The following is a 26056-nucleotide window of genomic DNA, read 5'->3' as shown; positions in this document are numbered from 1 at the left end:
ATTTGGGTCCTAGTGATATTTTTGCGGTTTTCCAGGCAGAAGAAGCGTTTCGGCGGTGAACGAAAGGCGGGCCTCCTCAGCCAACACCTCCCCCACCAAAAGCCGGCTTCGTCAGGAGCTCATGCAGGCTGTCAAACACGCCGATGACGACGCCACCATAGCGCAGCAGGTGCAGGAGTTGTTGAGGAAATACGGCAGCCTGAACACGCTCAACGTTGAAGTGGAACAACAGCCCAGCAGGTTTACGAGGAACACTGGGGACAGGATGTCCTACAGGAGTCCCAGGAAGGACTCCAGGCCAGAAAACAACATCTCTAGAATACCAGCGCCTCTGTCTTACCTCAAGGCTTGAGTTTTTCGAGGAACCCGTTCAGGAATGGGGGAAACAACGAAGGAATGTCGTTTGGTGTGTCCGTAAAGAAGTGTACAACGATTACGGAAGCGTAGTGTTAATTTAAAAATAATTTACGGTGCTGGAAACGACATTGCTTTGTTGGTGTTTTGGAGAGAACAAACTTAGGCGTCGTGAGTACTTACCATTCCTGAGCGTCGATGTGGATCGGTGCTATTTTATTTGTTCGTTGAGACAAACTAGAGTAGGCGTAGCAATAAATACAAAATTATCGAAAGTCAGGGTATTTTTCGACCGTAGACAGAGTAGTGGTAGCGTTTTTATCCAATTTTTTAAATGAAAACAAAGCCTTTGACCAGTGCACTATTAAAGAAACACCAGCCGATCGCTTACCTTACAAATTATTTGCTGTCGACGTTTAAGAAGTAGCATTGCTTTGAATGTCGTCCATTACCCAATATTTTACGTGTTACGGGTGAATCTACCAAGTACATAAGTTGTGAAATTAATTTTTATTAATTTTCTTACCATTTAGGGTGCTACCTGTTATACTTATTATGATATTAATCGTATTGGTAGGTTTTATTTGCCGATATGTTAGAGTAGCTATTTTGTAGCTTTAAATTATGTGTATATATTGTGATTGTTTGGTATTTTGACTAAATTGTTTACGAGACGTTTTTTATTGAGCAATTTTAGGCGTACGTTTTTTTATTAGATCTTTATTTGTACCGGAGCAGAGCCAAGGAAAACTGGAACGGACATTCCATTATAAAAAAAAATCAAAACCATAAAAAGTGTAGCGTTTTAGTGATTTTTACTACTTAAGAAATAATACCTTATTAATTTTCTTTATAAGAATGTTTTTTAAGTACTTTTCGGTTTTTAGAGAAATCTGCATGGTAGTTTTATATTGTTATGAATTTCTTTTAAAATTCTTGTAGTTTTAGCATATCCTACAAGGACTTAACCAAACCATACCTTTTTTCATCGATATTTATTAATTTTACTATTTTTCAATAAAACTAATTCACAAAAGTGTTCTTTTATTGCCCACCCACACACAACTTTTTTTTCATCCATATTCACAAAAATTTTTCCTATTTTTTAAATAAAACTGATACACTAGAGGCGCCACTGTTACCAATACCGCGAAATTCAAATCGTAGGGCAGCAAAACCATAAAAAGTGTAATTTTTTAGTGATTTTTACTACTTAAGGAAATAATATCTTATTATTTCTTTTTATAAAAATGTTTTTTTTTAGTATCTTTCGGTTTTTAGAGAAATCTGCATGGTAGTTTTATATTGTTATGGATTTCTTTTAAAATTCTTGTAGCTGTAACATATCTTTGAAGAACTTAACCAAACCATATCTTTTTTCATCGATATTTATTAATTTTACTATTTTTCAATAAAACTAATTCACAAAAGTGTTCTTTTATTACCCACCCACACACAACTTTTTTTTCATCCATATTCACAAAAATTTTTCCTATTTTTTAAATAAAACTGATACACTAGAGGCGCCACTGTTACCAATACCGCGAAATTCAAATCGTAGGGCAGCAAAACCATAAAAAGTGTGGTTTTTTAGTGATTTTTACTACTTAAGGAAATAATATCTTATTATTTTTCTTTATAAAAATGTTTTTTTTTTAGTATCTTTCTGTTTTTAGACAAATCTGCATGGTAGTTTTATATTGTTATGGATTTCTTTTAAAATTCTTGTAGCTGTAAAATATCTTTGAAGAACTTAACAAAACCATGTATTTTTTCGTTGATATTAAGTAATTTTACAATTTTTCAATAAAACTGATTCACAAAAGTGTTCTTTTATAACCCAGTCATAAAACAATAACTCTTTTTTCATCACCAATTTTAACTTTAGGTACTGTATTTTAATAAAACTAATACACAACTATATTCTTTTGTTCGAAATCCCCAAGATGACATCACAACATTTACAAATAGTTTCCTACTTTACCCACACACAACAGCTTACTGCCGTCACAAACATAAATAAATGCGCGAAATTTAAAATCGTTTCATTTACTACAAACTAAAACAGGATACGAGGAAACTATAATAAAAACATGTTCTCACCTAGGCACTGCTGCCATCTATGCCATTTCTGTAGAATTATAAATTTCCTGACGGCAAATTTCTAATTTATCATTTTAGTGTAGCTCTCCCTCTATACAAATGAAAGTCCTATGAACAATAAATGCCTTAGAAATTCTGCAAAATACCTCAAACTCATTCACGTTGCTGTTAATTTAGTTTTTGGTTCGTTTGGTTACCGCTAGAGGCGCCACTGCTACAATTACCGCGAAATACGAATCGTAGAACGCTGTTTCGGCATTTGACAGGTACTCTTATGAGTCAAGTCAAGAAAATGTGAAGTATGACACCTGAATTTACTTTTTACGGCTTGGATTTCTCGGAATTGGTGCTTTTCGGGATTCTATTCTACCTAGCGGCCTTAATATTAGGTAATAAATAACTGTTTTTAGTTGTAATTAGTCAGTCAGTTAATTGATGAATCAGTATTTTTTCAAACAAAATCGTACTTGCTTTATATAAGTATAGTATCTTGGGAATACATGTTTCGTTCTTACGAACTGACTTTCTTTTGAGGTTAATCCCTACAAAAAGTTCGGTTAAATATTGTTTTTGTACTATATTTATTAGCATGAACAAAACAACAGTATGTACCACTTCAAGACTAATTAATTTTGATCAAATTCTAGTTGTTATTCTTGTGCGCTGCGCCCTCTACAGAATGTTCTGCCCTTTCTCCGGCGATTGCGTCCACTGTACATACTTCAACTGCTGCTGCGCCTGCCCCAATTGTTCGATGAGGCAGTCTGCTACAAGCATCTTATGTTGCAAGAGGAACCACTCAGTCTATGTAAGAGTTTTCTGTTGACTGGTGAGTTTCAAAATTTGGGAAGTCTTAGTAGATCGCCCCCGCCTCACACAAATGTAGCGGGAGAGGCTGCTACAAAATGTTGACATTTGAAGTGATACCGCTTCTGTGTGTTTTAGAAACTAGGAGGCTGCGACGTAATTCCAAGTTGTAGGTTCAACTGTTTCAAACCAGACTGTAACTATTTGAGGTGTTGCTGTTGCGAATTTTTCGTACAAGAAGAAAAATTGTCTCAGCAGAAGCCAAATAAAGTTATAGATATTTAATGTTTCATTTTTACAGAAATAAATGAATGTAAATAAATGATAATAAATAAAAAAAGTGTTCATCTTCGCTCTAGAGACACCATGTGTCCATTTTTGGGTGTTACTACCAATTTAGTCTTCAGCTCGATATCTTGGACACTCTTATAAGACGTGGTGACCTTGAATTTTCTCAACAGCGTCGCCAGAAGCGTTTTCATAGACATCATAGCGTATTTGAAACCTTTAACAAGGACATAAGCATAGTTTAACGTGCCTGACGTAGCTATGCAATTCCTAGAGACGTAAGAGAAGGATAAATAGGTGGAGGGGTGTCTTTTGGCGACCTGTTCTGGTAGGTATCGATCAAGATCGAAATTGAAGGGTTCCAGTCAATATTTCTCATTGGTGTGTATTCTTAGAATAATTCCAAAAATCACAAATTTCAAACGATTATATTAAGTGAACTGTGATAAAAAATACATTGGCAATTTTATGGACTTAAGTCCAAGAAGTTTGGTTTGGTGGATCATGGAAAGTTAGGTGACAATATTTGACGAGCCACTTGCAACTAGTACAGATAAATTCGACGCAATCGGGTAAATGGAGCATTTCGCAGGGTGTACCATAAGGATCTATTTTGGGGCCTTTATTATTTCTGGTTTTTATAAACGACGATGATACTCTTTTAAATGTGAAGGATGACATACCTACTTCGATTGCTGATACTAGGGTTAACCTATTTTCAACTTGATTTAAGGGTAATTAATATTTACTGAATCATCAAAAAACAGTATTCATAAACTTCAACCAAGGTTAGAAGATAATGATATAAATTATTTAAATCATCTCTTCAAAATTTAATTAAACAATTATCCGTAATAATAATCTTAATGAAATGGAATATAAATTCAATAACACCATTTTTTTTGGAAGTAATAATACAGACTACAACAATGCATAAGTACCTAATTATAATAATTTAATACTTATTTATAATAACAAAATTTGGTGCGTACATAATTTGTTATTTGAAAAAAGCGTTATCACAATGATGTACTAAATTATTTCCAATATAAAGTAAGTTAATTACCTTTTGAAACTTTGTATTTGGTACAATGATGATTTTATTTATTTGGTAAAAGCTTCAATTAAATTTATTTTATAACAACAAACTATCTTAACTTTAAAGACACTTTGTTTCCATGTTTAGGTCTCATGACCATATTAACCTTCAATTCAACATCTTTGACATACTTGTAGGACATGCCGACTTTGAAGTTTCTCACCACCGTAAACAATCACTGCTTCAGCAAAGTTATTTCATAGTCATTCACGTTATCAGCTATCAATTTTGACATTAACACTAAAATTAACAGCGCCTTCAAATCAACAACTGGAAAATGCTGCCTCACAAAATTTTAATTCAATCAACAACCAAGTTTATTATATTACGACAATGCAAACATGAAAACAAGACTATCTTAATTCTAAGGACAGTTTGTATCCATGTGTGGGCCTCATGACCATATTAACCTTCAATTCAATATCCTGGACGCTCCTGTAGGAAATGCTGACCTTGAATTTTCGCAATACTGTTGCCAGAAGCGTTTTCATGACCATCATAGCGTACTTGAGTCCTATAACAAATCCATAATTATCGTTTGGTGCACTTCAAGGTGTCCTTACACACCTATACAGTTCCTGGGACCATAGGAGAAAGGCAAATAGGCGCAAGTTGCCTTTTCTCGACTTCTTCGGGCAGAAATCGGTCTGGATCGAACTTGAACGGATCTGGCCAGAATCTTTCGTGATCTCCTGAAAAGTTTTGACATTATTCAAGAATCTCATTTAATAATAATTTTAACTTGTTACCGAGATCGACATCTTCGTCGATTGCCCTGAGAATAAAACTTGTCACGGGAAATAGCCTGAGGGTTTCTTTAAGGAATCTGTCTATGTACTGGAGTTTGGGCAGGTCTTCCTTTTCAACAGGTCTATTTGGACCTACCACTCCCATTATTTCTTCATATGCCTTTTCCTTCGACAATATATAAAGTAAATTAGAAATTCCTACAGTTTTTTAACTTACCTGGAGCTCTTTGTGAAGTCCGAAGAGCGAATGAAATTGAAGATGCTGTTGTGTCGGAACCCTAAGGAAAGGGGTGATAGTTTTTTATACCAACCTGTGGGAACTCATCAGCTTACTTACAGTTATTATAAAAGTATCAACCTCATCTCTCAATTCCTGTTCAGTGAACTGGTTCCCATCAGTAGCAATTTCCATTAAATAATCCAAGAATACTTTCCTCTTCCGTTCTTCAACAAAATCTTCAGCGTCTTTGTGTTGTGTCCTGGCTTTGTCGAGCAGTCGTTTCTTTTCTTGAATCACCTTCAAACAAAAACGTAGGTCTTTGTCTTTCAACACCTCAGAATAATAGCTTATCATCCCCTCTTATACCCATGCACCCATAGAGTACAATTTTCCCTGGTAAATCACGTGCCTACCACAAATGGTGTCAACTGTGCACATCGCTATGACTTCGAAGACATCGAATTCCCCTTTTCCTGCAAACTTCTCCATTTGCCCCACCAATATTTGGGACTGCTCAGAGAAGATCTCCACGAACCCATCTAGGATTTTCTGGTTGAAAGTCGGCATTATGATCTTCCTATGCTTCTTCCACTTTTCCACTACAAAGAAAGGATTGGTTAGCTACAAGGTGTACCTCAATGCACGCCTTTGGGACTGATGAAGGGCTACTTACGCGGAGCAGTGACCAGTCCGTGACCTACAGCTGGTTCGGCGAAACAGTACCACTTCTCCTTGCTTAAACAATGCGGTAGCAGTATTTCGTGGTGTTTAGGTTCACATGTAACAAGGAACAATCTGGGGCCGAACCAGACTCGAAATATGCCTGGATACTCGTTGCACGTCTTCATTAGGACGGGGAATATATCTAGAAGCAAAGGTAATAACACAGGGAGTTTGTTAAAGACGCTAATTTTATATAACGTAAACTATTTTTTTCTTACTATGAGGATTTGTCATGAAACGTAAAGCACATCCTATCAAAGGCAGAGCAAATGGCCCCGGTAATTTTCTGGAGCAATGGTAGAGCTTCCTTCTGCTCCATAGAAAATGCAAGAACCAGGTCAATAGGATACAGATCAAGGCCACCAGCATTTTTTCCTAGATATAAAATAACATCAAGTGAGCAGAATATTATTAGTCCAGTCACTGTAGCATTTTGGCTACCAATTAAATAGCAAAGAGATTGCTTTTTTTAATTTTTGTAGATGGTATAGAACCCGAGTTATGACTCCCAGAAGTTGAAGTCAATTTCGAAGATAGCTATAATCGAAACGTTCAACGTCCTGTAGCGGAAAAATTAAAGGTTTTTCGAGGAAAACTTATATAATACCTATTAAAGTTCTTGAAAAGACCTTTAAAATGAGTGGTGATAGAAGTCGTTAGCCTGAAAACTAATGAAGTTACAATTAAAATAAAATGATTGTCTTGATTTTTGAGAAAAAATAAATCGGTATTAAAATTAATGACTTGACGGAAAAAAATTAAACGTATTCCTTCTGCAATTTACTTTATTTATGCATTAACAGTAGATCCTGGGAATTTGAACGATTTGGAAGCCTAAATTAAAAAAAAAATCATTTACTTTGGAATAAAATTTTTAAATTTTTAAAAAACTTTTTTTTTTCAAAATATTTCAAAAACTAACAAAGTTATAAAAAAATTATAGAATAAGAGATTGTAGGCTTTTTTTTACTGAACAATTTGCTTTTTTTTAATTTTTGTACGACAAAATTTGACTGAGTTATCACCGTTAGAAGCTCAAAACTAAGCTGCCTTTCCTGAGCCCTTTTAGCTTACAAATCTAAAAAACGAAGGACTCAAAAAAACTGCAAATCACTGCACTGCACTTGTGAACTGATTTGAGTAAGTATATTAATAATATACATACACACACGTATTCATTTATAATGTACATAAAAAAAAAATTATTTGATATTAATTTAATAAAAATATATTAAGAATAAATTTTTTATGAAATGTAGGGTAAAAAAACTGACTGTGATACTGCTGCTTTTTTATTAATACAATACACAGCCAACTAGTGCTCGTCTGAAGATGTATCGAATTCGATGAAACTTAGTGATAAGACACTTTAAGAGATGCTGAATGAGAATACGTAATCGGTTTTTTGGAAAAAAAATCGTTAATACCAGTTAGCTGTTTTGACGTCAAAAAAACGCGTCCTAGTTGACCGTGAATTGCATTAATAAAAACAGAAGCATTACAGTTAGATAGAGTATTTTTATACCACATTCTAAAAAAAAAAAAATGTTGAAATCGGTCAAAAAACATAGCTACAGGCTTTTATCACATTTAAGCGTGACACCCTGTATGTATATAACTGGCAGTTACAAAACCATTTAAGGCTTTGGATATTATTAGTAGACCGCACCCGAAAATATAGCGGGGGTTGTATTTTGGAATACCAGTAAAATACAACACTGCAATGTATCTCTTATGATGATGCGCCAGCAGATAAATATTATTTTAGGCTGCGTATATACCAATATTTATTAGGACGAAAAAACTAGGTTCGTACCTAATTTGCTATATGAAAAACTCGTTTTCGGAATGTTATACTAAATTATTCCAAAATAAAAGTAGTTAATTACGTTTTGATGATGATTTTATCTATTTGATATTTAGATACATGCTTGTTTAAAACTAGTTTTATTGCGTACACCTTGACATCGACAATGAAATATTCAAAATTTTTAAGAGTATTATAGCAATGAATTGTCTTAACTCATTACGATGTTAACCTTCAACTCGACACTCTTGTAGGAAGTGTCGAACTTGAATTTTCTAGTCACCGTCGCCAGAAGCGTCTTCATGGCCATCATAGCACTCCTAAAACAAAACCATTCTTTTTATATCATTATTGGTATACCTCAAGGTATGCTTACATACCTATGCAATTCCTAGGACCGTAGGAGAAGGGCAGATAGGCGCAAGGGTGTCTTTTCTCGACTTCTTCGGACACAAATCTGTCTGGATCGAATTTAAACGGATCTGGCCAGAATCTTTCTTTGGTGTGGGAATCTTCTCTTGGAATCACTTGGTCCCCTGAAAAGTGTTGGCATTATCGAAGAATCCCAGCAATTTTAAGTTCTTACCGAGATCGACATCTTTGTATATGGCTCTGAGAAGAAAACTTGTAATGGGAATAGCCTAAGGGTTTCTTTAACGAATCTCTCTATGTACTGGAGTTTATGCAGATCATCCTTTTCCACTGCCCTACTTGGACCTATCACTTCAATAATTTCTTCATACAATTTTTCCTTGAACAGGGTGTGGCGTGTATAATCTATAAAAATTAAACTACAGCTTCCTGATAATATTTGTAATAGAAAAGTCTTATATGAAAAAGTTCTATCTTCGCGTTTTTTTTTTGTAAATTAAAATTCATTCAACGAAAATGAAGGCCGAAACTGTGTTACTTATTAAAAACTTAAGAAATGTTTTTATGCGACCCGAGATGCAACCTTATAATTTAAGTCGGTATAATCTAATACAACTAATACTAAAAAAAAGGTTAGGATACATTGTCAAAAAATTTGTGCAGTTAACTGATTTTGTATTTGTATTGACTTCATTATTCACTTAATTATTAAATATTAAGCATCATCCATCGACCCATCAGTGTTAAAAAGTGAAAGATTCCAGACAAAAGTTTTTATTTTCTAATTCCACTATAGTGACAGTGTAATTTTTATAAAGAAGTAAAAAATAAGAATAGTCTGCCGATTGCATTAAAAACGAGATTATTATTTCTTACTTTGCTTAATTTTTTAGTTTGTGCACAAACTAGTTTTACAATGAACCGAGAAAACAATGCATGTACTAGTGAATATGTGTATATTTAAACTCAGTTTTTTTTTCATTGCTGTGTTGAAAGATAAAAACCTGTACTTACCCCAACCGTATCAGTCCTTGTTACAATCGCAAAATGGCGTAAATATATCGATCGGTAATCGTTTAACTTTTTATTACATCAGACTACTTGGAGTGGCAAAACAAGTGTGTTTCTTGGATATTAGGACAGTCGCATTTTTAGCGTTTAATTTTCTTTAATGCGATGCATATCCAAAATATTACATTGTAGCAGTGGCGTGCCCAGGAAGGAGGGTCAGAAGACTATATTAGAATATTAATTAATATGTGTCAATGTTAATGTTAATATTAACAAATATACGGATTGATAAAACAACACTTTTTAAGTAAATTTCTAAACCTTTTGTTAAAAATTAAAAGTTCGCTAGAAATCTTCGTAATTTTTTTTTTACATAACAATCTCTCAAGATCTTAATTGTAATAACAAAAGAAATGTAAACCAGCAAATCCAGATGAGCGGAAATCATAAAACGCATATAGCATAAAACAAATTTATGATACATTTTCATATTTCCCACATTGTTCGCACATTTGCATAAAAACTACCTTTAGTATTAACAAAAAAATTACTTCCAATTTGCCTTGAAATTAAAGATTATTTTACTGTAATCATACAAGTATAAACATATAATTATCTGAACTCTAAAGACACCTTGTATCCATCTCTCGGTCTCAGGAGTACATGAGCCATCAACTTGATATCCTGGACACTCCTCTAGGACGTGCCGACTTTGTATTTTCTCAGAACCGTCGTCAGAAGTGTCTTCATGGACATCATAGCGTATTTCATCCCTGCAAAGGCATATCTGACTTAAAATCACCGTTTTGTGTGCCTCAAGGTATTCTTACATACCTAGACAGTTCCTAGGGCCGTATAAGAAGGGTATATATGCACAAGGATGTCTTTTAGCAATCAATAGAAAGTGATAAATAGCAACATAAGTAAGTATCTTCTTATTTGATCATCATAAAGAATTCGGCCGATGATTATTTTTTCGTTTTCACATATACTTTTTGGTGAAATAAAAGAATCTGTAGCCGCAGTTCAAAAACATGCTCAAATATGCAAGAAAAAAAATAAAAATTGACTTGCAACAATGAATTTTTCAGTAATTACATTTTCATGATGAGTTTATTTATATTTATTTGATATTTGATACATGTTTATTTAATAGTCCTGGCGCATTAGGTTTTTTTTTCAAAGGGCAGGTTTTTGCGAAAGCTCGTAATTTTTTTTTACATTGCAAAATTAGCGGTGAAAAAAAAAAGTGCAAAATTTTCACCATTAAATAAATAGAAGGAATTTGACTGAAATTGGATGAAACTACAGGAAAAGATAAGTGTTGGGGTGCCCAATAAATACCCGCAGTCCGGACCGCCAATTTCAAAATGGCGGCCTACTGCAAAATTATAAAGTCGAAAATGCGAGCGCGTATAACTTCTGCCCAAGTGAAGATATCGAAATTCAGGAAAAACGGAGCGAAAGGTAATTACATTGTCTCACATTTGCGTTAATTTCATATTTTTAAGATGCAAAGTAAGTAAGTTAATAACAAAAAAAAACAAAAAAAACGGTAACTAGGGTCCTTATCTCGGCGGTTTTTTAATATACAGGGTGTATCTAAATAACACCGAAAAAATTCAAGGGGCGATTCTCCGATGAAAATTAATAGGGGTCTTTGGTATAAAATTTTTTGAAAAAACCCTTCCCTGAAAAGTTACGCCCCTCCTAAAATTACAAAAAAAAATTGTTTTTCTTTTTTATCTTCCACGTACATCAAGCTAAAGAAACCAAACTTGGTGAACATTATCTGTCAATAAAACTACACTTTTTGAATTTTTTTCAACCCTGAACTATTTTTGTAAGGGGTTGAAATAATCAACCCCTATGACATTTTTTCTTATAATTTTTTTTTCGATAAAATTTTTTCCTTTTAAAAAATATGTCTAAAAAACCCCATTCATTTACTAACTTTTTGATCTCTTCAAGTTTCTTCGAAAAGTTAAGGATTTATGACAAAAAAAAATAAATGTATTGTAATGTATTTTTAAAAAGATGAGCTGTTTAACGCGAGTGTATTTTGCCGAAAGATCTAGTGGCCTGTTCTTTACAATGGAATCCGTAGAAACAAATGTCAATGTCATTTATTGTCATATTAAATAACATTTTATTAAAAAACACTCAACCAAATAGTTGACCTATGATTCTACTAGGCTAAGAAGTTTGGAACTTAGACTAAAAGTGAACAAATGATGAATAATGTTATAACAGTAACAAAAAATAAAAATCTGTCGGATATTGACAATACAATCTACAAAAAATGTTGAAAATGATTGCCTTCAGCTTCAATACAAGCATCTACTCTTGTTCTCATAGAATTGCGTATGCGTTCAAATATTCCTGGTGAATTTTTTATCGTTTCACACCCTGCTACAATGCGGTTTCGCAAATCATTGATATCTTCAACTGGCCTTGAGTAGATCAAAGATTTCAGATATCCCCATATGCAAAAATCCAAAGGATTAAGGTCAGGGGAGCGGGCTGGCCAATTTACATATCCTCCTCGACCTATCCATCGATTGGCATACACCTCATCCAAGTGACGTCTTGCACGTATACTAAAGTGGGCTGGTGCACCGTCGTGCATAAACCATAAACGTTGCCTAATTTGAATGGGAACTTCTTCAAGAATAATAGGTAATTCTTCGAGAAGATGACAATATGAGTCACCATCTAATCGTCGTGGAAGAAAATAGGGACCAATTAAATGATCGTCGATAATTCCGAGCCACACATTTAATGAAAATTGATACTGATGATTTCCTTCAAAAAAGTCATGAGGATTTTCCTCAGCCCAAATATGATTGTTACGAAAATTTCTAATACAGTCTCTTGAGAAATTCGCCTCGTCAGTAAATAAAATATTTCTTAAGAACTGCGGCGCTTGGCCGATCATATTAATAAGCCATTGACAAAAAACCACACGTGGTAAAAAATCTCGAATCAGTAACGACTGCACCCGTTGGAGATGATAGGGATATAACTGTTGTTCTTTTAAAATTCTAAAAACTACCGAATGGCTTACATTTAGGACACGAGCTATTTTCCTGGTACTAGTTTCTGGGGATTCCTCAATTAAATTAAGTACGGCTTCATCGACAGCTTCAGTTCTAACTTCTCGGCTACGGCCACAGTCATGACTTCTCTTTTCAAATTTTCCAAGTTCCCGCAAGCGTTGGTGAATATTTGTGAACGTAGTATGGTGGGGTAATCTACGCTCTGGGTACTGTTCAGCATAAAGTCTTTGCGCTTCCAATGCATTACCGTTAGCATACCCATATGTAAAATGCATATCTGCCATTTCTAAATTCGAATAGTTAACCATATTTTCGGTTTATTAACTAATATTTTCTACACAAAATCATGAAACTTGTGAAATAGTAAGAAACAGTAACAATAAATGACATTGACATTTGTTTCTACGGATTCCATTGTAAAGAACAGGCCACTAGATCTTTCGGCAAAATACACTCGCGTTAAACAGCTCATCTTTTTAAAAATACATTACAATACATTTTTTTTTTTTTGTCATAAATCCTTAACTTTTCGAAGAAACTTGAAGAGATCAAAAAGTTAGTAAATGAATGGGGTTTTTTAGACATATTTTTTAAAAGGAAAAAATTTTATCGAAAAAAAAATTATAAGAAAAAATGTCATAGGGGTTGATTATTTCAACCCCTTACAAAAATAGTTCAGGGTTGAAAAAAATTCAAAAAGTGTAGTTTTATTGACAGATAATGTTCACCAAGTTTGGTTTCTTTAGCTTGATGTACGTGGAAGATAAAAAAGAAAAACAATTTTTTTTTGTAATTTTAGGAGGGGCGTAACTTTTCAGGGGAGGGTTTTTTCAAAAAATTTTATACCAAAGACCCCTATTAATTTTCATCGGAGAATCGCCCCTTGAATTTTTTCGGTGTTATTTAGATACACCCTGTATATATTTCAAACCAATTACATCAAATAGTGCTTTAAAAAACATGAATTTAAAAAAAGGCGTCTCGATCCGACCAACAGGAGCCGAGATAATTTTTTTTCTTAACAACGGTATTCTGGCTGTTCTATTTAGTATACTTAGGTATTGTAATGAACTTGGGCTCGTTATAAAATAGAAGACTTCCTTTATACGCCGAATTTTTTTTATTGAATTCGACAAAGAAATTACCAAATAAGCGTGCGTTAAAGACAGCGAGATCAGCGCGGCAGAGCTGTAACCAGGAGAGGAAAGCACTGTGACGTCATATTGCCCATGCTGCGCTCACCTTCTCAAAATTCTGACTTAAATGGATTGTTGCACTTGGAAAGCAGCTACCGGGACACTTTTTTTCAAAATCAACTTATTTTTTTCCGCCCTCTCAAATATGGTGTAAGCAAAAGTCTGTGAAAGTTAATGTAATTTCATTCTGCTTTCGATATTTTGAAAAGTAAGAAGGTCTTTTTACGTTTTTAAAAACAAAAGTCAATTATTTCTTTGAAAAAAATGATCAGTGTTCTATTTATCGTGCTCAGAAGAGGTCGACATATAAAATATTGTCTTAAAATTACTGGTTACAGTTATTGCGTAAATTGTGTCTAGAATATTATTGAATGTTACAATATCAACATTACTTTTACATTTTGTAGTATTTAAAAGAACTGTTATATTCAATTCTTTAAAAAATTTTATTGCTAGCGAAAGTTGTTTTTTTTTAAATATTTTTATAAGAATATTAAAAGCAAAATAAATATTTCAGGTATAATATATTTTAGATTTGGGTGAATTTTGCCATTTTGCCACATTCAAATCACGTGCTCTTACAACTAAACCATTAACTTGAAAAATAAACCCCTCGACCTTGATAATAAAGTTTATTATATAGCAATGAATTATCTTGGCTCCAGAGACAGCTTATATCCATCTTTAGGTCTCATTACGGTATTAAACTTCAACTCGATCTCCTTGACACTCTTATAGGACGTGTCGAACTTGAATTTCCTCATCACCGTCGCCAGAAGTGTCTTCATGGACATCATGGCGTACTTCATTCCTAAAACAAGGCCACATTATTTTAATATCATTATTAGTGTACCTCAAGGTATGCTTACATACCTATGCAGTTCCTACGACCGTAGGAAAAGGGTATATAGGCGCAAGGGTGTCTTTTCTCGACTTCTTCCGGTAGAAATCGGTCCGGATCGAACTTGAACGGATCTGGCCAGAATCTTTTGTTGGTGTGGGTGCTGAGAATCATAAAAACCACCGAAACTCCTCCTGGAATCACTTGGTCCCCTGAAAAGTTTTGGCGTTATTAAAGAATTTCAGCAATTTTACGTTGTTACCGAGATCGACTTCTTCTTCAGTGGCCCTGGCAATAAAACCTGCCACCGGGAATAGCCTGAGGGTTTCTTTAATGAATCTGTCCATGTGACAGAGTTTGGGCAGATCATCCTTTTCCACAGTCCTTTTTGGACCTACCACTTCAATAATTTCTTCATACACTTTTTCCTTGAACGGATAAGGTATATAAGAAATGCTCAGAAGTTTTATAGCTTACCTGCAGTTCTTTGTGAAGTCCGAGCATGATCAGAACGAACGCAATTGTCGACGCTGTTGTGTCGGAACCCTGAGAAAAGATGTAGTAGTTTCTTATATCAACAAATCATCAGCTACTTACAGTTATTACGAAAGTGTTAACCTCATCTCTCAATTCTTGCTCAGTGAACTGGTTCCCATCGGCAGTAATTTCCAATAAATAATCTAAAAATACTTTCCCCTTGCGTTCTTCGACAAAATCTTCAGAGTCTTTGCGTTGCTTTCTGGCTTTGTCGAGCAATTGTTTCTTCTCCTTGATCACCTACAAACGAAAATATGTGACCTTGTTCTTCAATACCTCTAAATAGTAGCTTATCACCCCTTCGTATAATCTATAACATTTAGGTTATTAAGGACATGCAATAAGTTGTGCAAAATTTATTAAAAGTGTGATGCTCACCGAACCAGAAAAATCATGGAAATTTTTTAGAGCAGCTCGATCGCCCTTCGACCTGGCTGCCAGATTGAAAATGGCGTCGAAATGGTAATGAAACACAAACATTCGAACAAACATGTTTTCCAACACCCTAGAATGTCGTAAATGTCGAAATATGTTATAGAACAATAACAAAGTTGAAATTACAAGCCTTTACCTGTCGATCCATTTCGAAACAGGCCTATCATCAGTTGTCTGATTGCTGACCTTCACCCCCATAGCAGTTTCTGAAAAAAAAAAATAATAATATTAACAAATATAAATTTTCCTTACAAATATCATGCCCACCACAGATAATGTCAACTGTGCACTTCGTTATCAATTCTTCGAAGACATCGAATTCCCCTTTTCCCGCAAACTTTTCCATTTGCTCCACCAAAATTTGCGACTGCTCAGAGAAGATCTCCACGAACCCATCTAGGATTTTCTGGTTAAAAGTCGGCATTATGATCTTCCTATGCTTCTTCCACGTTTTTACTACAAAGGGAATATTGGTTAGTACCGGGTGGTTCAAATTCGACGGTTTTCAAGGGTTACTGCGAATCCAGAGCTCTTTGTTCGAGAAAATAACAATGGCACAAACCGCATCTCCCTATCTGTTGCCGTTTTCGAGCTACAAGGGGTTTGTCAAGAGTCAAGGTTTTTATTAAACCGACTGCTCTTTCCTCGTTTCCTTTTCGAGATATCTTAAAACGGTTTGAACTTTCTACAGGCACTTTTTTCAAATTATCCGATTTTTTTCTTCTTCTGAAATCTATCGTCGAACCGAGCGGATCGTATTTCGCGACACCCATCCATTTTTATCGTGGATAAATACTGCAAATTTTCAAACTGGTATGTAAATGTGGTTTCTTTCCTTTTAATTAACTATTTTGTATTTGCCTTGCTTTTCAATATTTTGCTAACGCTTGTAATTTTGGTTATTTAATTTACGTCCACTTTGACCTCCATTTTGGTCAAAGGCACGTGGCGAATCATAACCACGAGGTGGCTTGGCTTGCTTATCTCTTCGTTTAGTGACGTTTATTTGATCGGGACATCGCCTGATTTGGACGACTGCACAAGGGGTTATTGAACTTTCAGATTTCTTCGCAGACTGACAGAGCTTTCTCTGGGCCCCTGGAAAATTACATAGTCTGGATCGGAAATGGTTGGCTCACGATTCCAAGGAATCGATTGAGATTTGTTTCTTTTATCGTTCTTGTATAATAAAGGCAGCTTACTTCATCAGTCCTTGTGACCACCAAATTTAGCCTTTTTTGTAGTCATATAAATGTCTGGGATGTAAACTGCACTAAACGTATTTTATCTTATCTTTCTGGTTTTTCTAATTCAAGCTGTAGCAAAATTTTATCTTACATATTCTACCTTCATATCTTTTTATTATACCACATTTTCATACACACCATTTCGAAAAGGTCAGATAAAAAACTAATTCCTATTTTTCTATTACACAGGGTGTTTTTATTTTAATTTTGCTTGAAATTTCGATATCTACTATACGATCTGATTGTTTTCGAATTATCTTTTGTATCTATTTTTTTTTAGTAAATTATTGTTAACCATTTTGATATGTAAATTTAATTTTTTACATAGTTGAAAGATTTTGAATTAATTATTACACAGATCCTCAAATTTTGTAAATTTTTTCTCATTAGTTTAAATTTAATTAAATTCTCACCATCCTTAGTTTAGATTTCATCGTACTAGTAGTTTATAATAGTCTTAAATTAATTAACTTTAACATTAATTGTAAATATTAAATTTAAGGAATTTTATATATTAAATTTTATTTCATAATCTCCGACAACCAGACTAAGTATTATCGAACATTCGTCCGTTGTAAATATCCTACTTGCTTCTATTAGCTGGATGCATCTTTTTTAGTGTACTTGGGTTTTGTAAACAATTATCCCAAAGAGTTATTAGTCCACGTGGATAAACAATAAATAACGTTACAACCAATAAAAACAAATGGCTTCTTAAAGGTACGGTAGCCGCGTATTTGCGTAAACTTTGGAAATGAAATGCAGGTATGCGACACTTTTATTACCGGTACTTTATGATCTTCTGGATATCGATGCGACGGGTGCAGAGCATATGATATGCACGTGCACCATTCCGCGGTTCCCCATGCATTCATGTTTATCGTACATATCATTCAACTTTATACATTATATTTATATTCCGGTTATTATGTTAACTATATTAATGAGATTTTATGAATAAATTATGTTTTTCTACAAATTGTCGCATTATTTTTTGTATAGATTTGCGGGAAATATGAAATTTTCAAAATACCAACGATATTTAAGTTTTCTGACTGAGAAGGCTTTGAAAGCAAATAAGTTGACGTTTGACATTATTAGAAGCTTGTTAACACAAATGGTGTTTTCAAACCCTTCTCAGTGAGGAAACTTAAAATGTTGTTGGTATTTTGAAAATTTTATATTTTCCCCAAATCTGCACAAATAATAATAAGTACAAGGTGTGCCTCAAAACACGTCTCTGAGGTACCGATGAAGAGGTACTTACAGGGAGCATTGAACAGCCCATGACCTACGGCTTGTTCACCGAAGTTATACCATTTGTCCTTGCTCAAACAATGCGCTAGCAGTATTTCGTAGTGTTTAGGTTCACTTGTAACAAGGAACAACCTAGGGCCGAACCAGACTCGAAATATGCCTGAATATTCGTCGCACAACTTCATTGCGAAGGGGAATAAACCTAGAAATAACGGTGACATAGAGAGTTTGTTATACAGGGTGTGGCGTGTATAATCTATAAAAAATTAAACTACAATTTCCTAAAGACATTTGTAATAGAAAAGTCTTACCTGAAAAAGTTCTATTTTTGCGGTTTTTTTTTTGTAAATTAAAGTTATGGATCAAAATATTTTCGCTGATGGTGTAAAAAAATATATACATTACTATGGTAAGTTTTCTCAGGAAATGCAAAGAAACGAACTAGAATCCGAAAATTTGTTTCTAATCATTATGTACAATTTTGAGCTATTTATTAAAATTTACACTAATTACTCGAAAAACGTAAGATTCCATGTTACATTGATAAACAAAAAAATTACAAGTCGAAATATACTATTATAATTAACAACCAAATAAGTTAATAAAGTTAATATTTAATAAGACATCTACAATATTTTGAGAAAGTTGTAGAATCTTCTTTCGTTTCTTTGCATTTCCTGAGAAAACTTACCATAGTAATGTATATATTTTTTTACACCATCAGAAAGTAGAGATTTCAACGAAGAAAAAGCCCACCGACGTTTTTAAAAAAGCAGATATTTTGACGTGAGAATTTTCGATTGAAAATTAGGGTGCTTTTTCGATATTAAGTAAAAATAAGGTGAAAAAATAAATATTTCAAATCAAAAAAATTACAGCGTGTTTGGGACATAAATAGGTAAGTTTTCACCAAATTTCGTGAAAAAAAAATTTTTTTGTAAAAGATAAAAATAAAAAACCAAAAACTTGGTTATTTGAATTTTTCACATAAATTTTGAGGTTATGTGAAAAAAGTGCAAATACAAAACTTGTAGATCTTTTTATTACCTACAACTTTGTCATTTAACTTTTTTCCATAAGACTTGTAGTTTTTCTGGAAATCAAGAGAAACCGTTTTTTACCCTTAAAAACTCACCCCCTACCCCCTCCCGACCTCAGATCGCCCGTAAATTATTGTTCCTTCCATTTCTGTTATATTCTGTTTCTTTTCCAATGGGTTTCATCCTACTATAATTTTTTTGGTTTCAAAAATTATCGACCCTGGTCTACGTTGCTTTTACTTCTCAATTTTTGGGGAATTTTTCAATGCAAAAGTTCAAACTAAGAAAAATATATATTTAAAAAAAATTGCTACTTTCTTATTATAATAATTAATAGTAATTACTATCTTAAATGTGTTGTTACTGCAAGAGTTCGCAAACAAAACCACATCCGTAAGCATCTGTAGCTGCCAACTGCGTGCACTAAACAAACTCCATTAAAATGTGGAACAAAATGAAATAAAACTTAGATACCATTTCTAGAGAAAATGTTGAAATTGATCCCGGATACAGGCATGGCATACACCCACCCAATTTTGGCGAATATTTTCCCAAATTCCAGGTATTCCCCTAACTGTAGTATTGTAAACAAATGAATTCAAGTGACTCCAAAGATAAAAGTCCATTGGAGTTAGATCGGGTGACCGAGATGGTCACGATACAGGACCAAAGCGTCCTATCCATCGCTGAAGAAACATTTCATTCAAACGTGTCGTTACATACTTCTCGAGTACTGTATGGAGGAGCCCCATCTTGAAGATAAAACATGCGTACCCGAACTTAATGCCACATTGTCCAATAATTCAGGCAACCGGTTCTCCAAAAAGTCAGTATATGTTCGTCCATTTTAGTAGTCCTTTAAAGAAATGCCTACCCACAAGTACATCGACTATTATGCCAGCCCAAGCGTTTACCGAGAACAGATGTTGGAAATGAGTTACCCTAATCGCGTGAGGATTTTCATCCATCGGCCGATATGTGCATATTATGGATATTTTCTTCATCACGGGTAAATGTCGCCTCATCTGTTACACAAACATGAGCAAGAAAGTCAATTTGATTGGCACATTGCCGTAAAAACCATCTGCAAAAACGCATTCGTTGATCACAATCCGAGGGCAAAATCTGTTGAACTGGTTGCAGATAACAGGGGTGCAACAGTTGGCGCCTAAAGATGCGATGTATGGTACGATATGAGGGGGGTGACGTTGTGGCCATCGTTTCCGGTACAACCTAGTCGCCGCGAGCGCATTTTCTCCGGCTGCACCATACACTAACACCATATCGACAAGCTCGGAAATAGTAAATGCATTGTTTTCTCGGTTCATTGTAAAACTAGTTTGTGCAGAAATTAAAAAATTAAGCAGAGTAAGAAATACAAATCTAGTTTTTAATGTAATCGGTACGCTATTCTTATTTTTTACTTCTTTATAGAAATTACACTATCGTGGAATTACAAAATAAAAAATTTTGTCTGGAATCTTTCACTTTTTAACACTGATGGGTCGATGGACGATACTTAATATTTAATAATTAAGTGAATAGGTAATTAATTCAATACAAACACAAAATTAGTTGACTACACAAATTTTTTGACAATGTAACTTAAACCTTCTTTTGGTATTATTAGTATTAGATTATACCGACTTAAATTATAGGGTTGCATCTCGGGTCGCATAAAAACATTTACAAAGTTTTTAATAAATAACACAGGGTCGGCCTTCGTTTTCGTTGAATAAATGAACTTTAATTTACAAAAAAAAAAAAACGCGAAGATAGAACTTTTTCGTATAAGAGTTTTCTATTACAAATATCATAAGGAAGCTTTAGTTTAATTTTTATAGAATTTTCTTTTATACACCATGTAAACTATTTTTTTTTCTTACTGTGTGGATTTATTATGCAACGTAGAAAACATTCTAACAGAGTCAGAACAGATGGTCCCGGCAGTCTTCTGGAGCAATGGTAGAGCTTCCTTCTGCTCCACAGAAAATGCAAGTACCAGATCAATAGGATACAGACCAGGGTTGCCAGCAGAATCTCCTGAGTTTTCCAAGTGCCTGCTTTGAAGTTTTGTTTCTTTACACCAGTTGAAAAGTTTCTTCCATGGCACAGAAATAGCGAACTGGTTTTATGAAATATATTGTAATGAAATAAAACTGTTTAACAAGGAAATAATAAGTTAAAAGTGCATTGTACAAACAAAATGGAGCATAAATATTGAATTACTTTGTATTGTAAAAGAAAAATTATCGGAATTCTTAGTATGTGAGAGATTACTAAATTAAAATGATAATAAAGGAGACGCAAATATTACAAGTATAATAAAGTTAAATATAAACTAGACGGGAATTATCAATCAAATATTGTGCCTGACAATTTCTTATCAGAGAGTACATAATCAAAAACAATGATACACCTAACGTCACACATATGAAAGCTAAAATTCCAAAATATAATTTTATACATCTAAAAAACACCAATTCAGATAAATATAACCATTTGAAATAAAAATCACTTAACCATAGACCACCTAGACGGATTATAGGGCGATTATGATGAAGGCAATTGGGAGCCTAGTCGGTAGCCCAGCCTAGCATCAGTCGTATCTGGAAACTTGGTATAAATAGAAGTGAACAAGTTGGTGAAGAGAGCCGAAAAATTCTCTTCTCTAGATAAATAAAATAAGCAATATACAGGGTGTCCCTGAAGAGGATGGACAACGCTTGACCACAGGTTCCTTGGATGAAAATAAGACTATTTAGCCTAACTTACCCATATACAAAAATGCACGCCTACTGAGATATAGCCTTCTAAATATAGAACAGATAACCTAGTTTTTCTTAGAAACTTCAAATTTGGTATACATATTTTTTTATATAAGGACAATGTAAATATAGAATTTGGCGATAATACATATACTGGATGTTATCTTTCTAGTGCCTGTGCGCCACTGGCTATCCCGTAATTTTTTTGTGTGTACGTCACTGACGACAGAATTTGTATTTTTAAAAATAAGCACTATTTTAGAAGATTTTTTGCCTCTTACAAAATTTTGATATCATCTATGGATTTCGACTAAAATTGGAATTTTTTACACATTAAATAATATAAAATTAGTTTAAGATAAATAGAATAGTCTAGTACGAGGTGCCATATAACAAAGAAACAAATTCATAACAATAATTAAAAGGTTCAGTGTCAAGCTAGCTGTGATTTAATTTTAGTTTACTTTGTTTTTACCGCAATTTATACTTTTGCTGGACAAACTGATGTGTTAGTAGGTTTGGGTTATTGTGAAGGAAATTATTGTGCTACTGTTCGAACATATGCTGAGTTTTCCTAATCGAAGAATTTCCAGTCACAACTTTTAACTGTAACATTAAATCGTGGATAATGTACGGCCGGAACTACTCAGCTGGAGGAACAAATTTTGGAAAGGGTCGAATAAATTCCTCAAGTAAATAAAAAGCGTTTAGCGGCAGAGGTTGGCTTTCAAAAAGTTCCGTTAATAAAATAGATTAAATAACCAGTTATTACAGGTTACTATACTAATAATGGGAAAGAATACAACATGAAATTAGTGTTATGATATGTAATGCACAATTATTGGATAAAATTCATTTTCATTTTCGAAGAACTAATGCTTGCGTTTAAGAACAAGGAAGTAACTTTGAGCATTTACTATAATATTATTTTAATGTTATTACAAATATCAATTTAGGTTTATTTAAAATGTTAATGTTGACTTTCTTATATTATTGATACTGTTTATTTAAAATATTAGTGTTGATTTTTATTTTATTGATTGATAATACCAATACTAAAAATGTGTAGTTATTTTTTTTAATGTGACGTTTTTTCATTATTGTTCCCCGTTTTGAGGCTGCAGTTATAAATTATTTTTTACAAAGCGGAATTTTTGTCTATATTTAATGTATAAAAAATGCCAGTTTTACTCAAAATCCATAAACGATATCAAAATTTTGTAAGAGCAAAAAAATCTTCTAAATTAATACTTATTCTTAAAAATATAAATTCTGTCATCATTGGCGCACACACAAAAAAGTTACGGGATATCTATTCTATATTTAGAAGGCTATATCTCAGTAGGCGTGCACTTTTGTATATATGTAAGTTAGGCTAAAGTATTATTTTCATCCAAGGAACCTGTGGTCAAGCGTTGTTCATCCTCTTCAGGGACACCCTGTATAAAACATAAATTTGAGCCATTACCTATATACGCCATTTCATGGTTAAGGTCAGAGTATTCCAGGGTTGACTTTATAATTTTGTTCCCACGCATAGTGTAATAGTAAACGTGATATTATTCTAAATTGTTAATAAAATAATGAATAAATGATTGTAACGTATTTTTAATAATTATTTACTTTAGGTAAAAGTTTCCGATTTATATGAAATTTTTCAAATTCCCGTAAATTTGTGGGAACTGAAAATTAGTGTGATATTATTTTTTGCGATCGAAAAAATAATAAAAAATTAATTTCAAATCCATGCTCAGCACCCTGGAAAAGCGGGGTTGGCAAAATTTTATTAAAAGATCACAGTTTTCTGATAAAATAATTAATTACCAAATTTTTATACTTGCTTCAATTTTTCGAATCTAATATTGTAATTTTTACTGATTCCCAAAGGATGTTGACATAAAGTACAGCTAGGTGAAAGCTTTTAAAAAACAGGATTGGGTATCATGTAATAAAAAACCTTTTGAATGTGAACATATTTGAAAATTTGCATGAACATATAATATGTATATAAAAAGTATATTGATGTGAGCATAAATCGTAAAGTCAAAATATTTATTTCAGTAAAATCTACGAAAAGAAAAATATTAAATAAACTAACATTACTTGAAGGACAATAAATATATTTAAATTATTTTGTAAGTTTATTTAATATAAGCAAGACATTAAAATATATTGTTTTCTGAATTCCAAACTTGAAAAATTAATAATTGTAATAAGTGTAAAAATATTGTTTAATCCGGACCTGTTCAAAGTATACGCGGTCAGATTACCCGTGCATTGGAATTAGATACAGCCAGTCTAGATGGCCCATGCAAACAATTCAATAGCTTTATTTTCATCATGAATCCGTTTCTGTTTTTTTATATCTTACATCCTCAGTATTATCGAACTTTAAAATCGAACACAGTTCACTGAAACGTAGGTACACCTCTAGAATTTCTCTACTGAAAAGTTCAAATGCATATTTGTACTGTCATTTCACATATACCGTAACATTTAACTAAATAGATTCGTTGTTCTAGATCTAGAGTCAACGTTATTAAAAAGGTCTCTGACAAGGACTTGACTTTTTTTATAAATAAATATCAGTGAATGTTGTTATGGATACAACACAGAAAAGTTTTGTTATTATTCAATAAATTATGCGCTTTCGTTGAATGTATAAAATTATTTTAATCATAATTTTCGCAAAAATATAAACTGAGATGCGACGTTTAAATTTCATGTTTGGACTAATATGACCATTAGAAACAACTTCTTTCAGTAACATTTTTAAATTCCCCTCGAAAAGCTAATACTTTACTCTTGGCACAAATTCACGTTTCCATATTTACTAACCACCCTGTATGTTATTTTGAAAGTCTGAGTATGGCTGATGACTTTTCACGACAAGCAAAACTTTTTATGAAGAATAACTTTTTTCCTTAAAATGCGAAATAAGGAAAATTACAAGTATAGTTAATAGTCCACAGTACAGACCCCCTCTAGAAAGTTGATTACCACATACTTTATAACTTCTGAGGAGCTTCGTTTTGACGAGTCTACCACACTTTTCCTCTGCGACTTTTCTCGATTCCTCCGCTTTTCCACTCGGGAAAGTCCAAAAACATGGCAATTTCCGGGGGTCTTGAAAAGTCAAGACCACATCTTTTATTTTTAGCTTAAGTAACTGGAAATTTTGTTGCAAATGCCGATTTAAATTTGTCCGACAGAAATTCTTCCGACATTGACGTGTCTACCGGTCGAAACATGCCAAAATAACAGGGTATTGAAAATCAATTACCACATAGGTAATTTTTAGTAAAATTAATTGTAAATAATTAATTCAGTCAAAAAGTATTGTTGTCCGACAAATTTCAAGCCGCGTTTTTTCAGTCCGACAGCTGGAAATCGGAATTTTCACGGGGTATGAAAAATCGATTACCACATATCTAATTTTCATTTTTTCCACTTTTAAATTTACTGTACAAAATAGTGATATAAGTGTCCGACGATTTAATGTCCGCAAATTATTAAAAAATCAATAAATCAATAAACGTGATGAAATTTAATTTTTTCACTCCAAAAATTTCATATTTATAAATGGTTATTAATTATTATTATGTAAATTATTATTTGTTTCAAATAAATAATTATAATATTGCTTATTTTATGCTTAAAAATTTAAAAGTTATAAACAAATGAAGTTATTTTTGAGGCGATTAATACGATCTTAGTGCATAATGCATTATTTCTAAATAAATTAATATTATACTTGATATAAAAATCCTTTTTTCTCTTTCAAGTTTTCATTCGCGTTTGTTATTTTTCTTTACAAAAATTTTCCTATTTTTCTAAAAGAAAATCCCAAAACTTTTGTGCATATTTTTTTTACACCATAAATACTTTTTTGAAATAGTTTAATTCTTTTGTCGATATTAATTTGGCTAAATTGAGTATATAGAGATTTACAATTACAAGAATAAAACGAAAAATATATACAGGGTGTTTCAGAAAGACCTTCCGTAAATAAAGGGGGTGATAGTATGACAAAAAATGAGAATTCTTTGTCTTATGAACTCTATGTCTATCTCCTCTTGTTTTCGAGATACAGAGAGACAAAATAAAATTTTTTAAATAACATTTTTATGAAAATTTCCAAAT

General features: G+C 33.1%; 2 protein-coding genes, 1 long non-coding RNA gene and 1 pseudogene across 6 annotated transcripts in view; 1 reads left to right on the top strand and 3 right to left on the bottom strand.

Annotated features, from left to right (window-relative positions):
• The window catches only part of LOC108906926 (GAS2-like protein pickled eggs), a 72375-nt gene extending 70985 nt beyond the window's left edge, over window positions 1-1390 (top strand). For all 3 annotated transcript variants that reach the window (XM_023457217.1, XM_018710373.2, XM_018710379.2), the window contains exon 11: window positions 36-1390. In XM_023457217.1, the coding sequence (XP_023312985.1) occupies window positions 36-352 (317 nt within the window). In that variant the 3' untranslated portion in view covers window positions 353-1390. The remainder of the gene's footprint in view (window positions 1-35) is intronic.
• Window positions 1391-3608: 2218 nt separating this feature from the next.
• Window positions 3609-6725, bottom strand: LOC108906356 (annotated as a pseudogene).
• A 1554-nt stretch (window positions 6726-8279) lies between these two features.
• LOC108906983 lies at window positions 8280-9714 on the bottom strand. 2 transcript variants are annotated; one of them, XR_001964313.1, is made up of 4 exons: window positions 9537-9714; window positions 8737-8927; window positions 8531-8686; window positions 8280-8486 (listed from the first exon to the last, which is right to left on the bottom strand). It is a non-coding gene; the product is annotated as an uncharacterized LOC108906983 (long non-coding RNA). The 2 variants fall into 2 exon arrangements; XR_001964312.1 differs by having other exon boundaries at window positions 8280-8470.
• Window positions 9715-14403: 4689 nt separating this feature from the next.
• LOC111693090 (cytochrome P450 4C1-like) overlaps window positions 14404-26056 on the bottom strand; it is an 18614-nt gene continuing 6961 nt past the window's right edge. The window contains exons 2-11 of the mRNA XM_023457228.1: window positions 21032-21270; window positions 18116-18307; window positions 15869-16057; window positions 15738-15807; window positions 15545-15671; window positions 15227-15406; window positions 15107-15175; window positions 14892-15057; window positions 14662-14841; window positions 14404-14599 (exon numbers count right to left, since the gene is read on the bottom strand). Of these exons, the coding sequence (XP_023312996.1) occupies window positions 14439-14599; window positions 14662-14841; window positions 14892-15057; window positions 15107-15175; window positions 15227-15406; window positions 15545-15671; window positions 15738-15807; window positions 15869-16057; window positions 18116-18307; window positions 21032-21270 (1573 nt within the window). The 3' untranslated portion in view covers window positions 14404-14438. The remainder of the gene's footprint in view (window positions 14600-14661; window positions 14842-14891; window positions 15058-15106; window positions 15176-15226; window positions 15407-15544; window positions 15672-15737; window positions 15808-15868; window positions 16058-18115; window positions 18308-21031; window positions 21271-26056) is intronic.

Source organism: Anoplophora glabripennis, unplaced genomic scaffold (genome assembly GCF_000390285.2).
Source record: "Anoplophora glabripennis isolate ALB-LARVAE unplaced genomic scaffold, Agla_2.0 scaffold59, whole genome shotgun sequence".
Lineage (NCBI taxonomy): Eukaryota > Metazoa > Arthropoda > Insecta > Coleoptera > Cerambycidae > Anoplophora > Anoplophora glabripennis.
The sequence above is the reverse complement of the archived record's forward strand: the minus strand, read 5'-3'. Positions and strand labels throughout refer to the sequence as shown.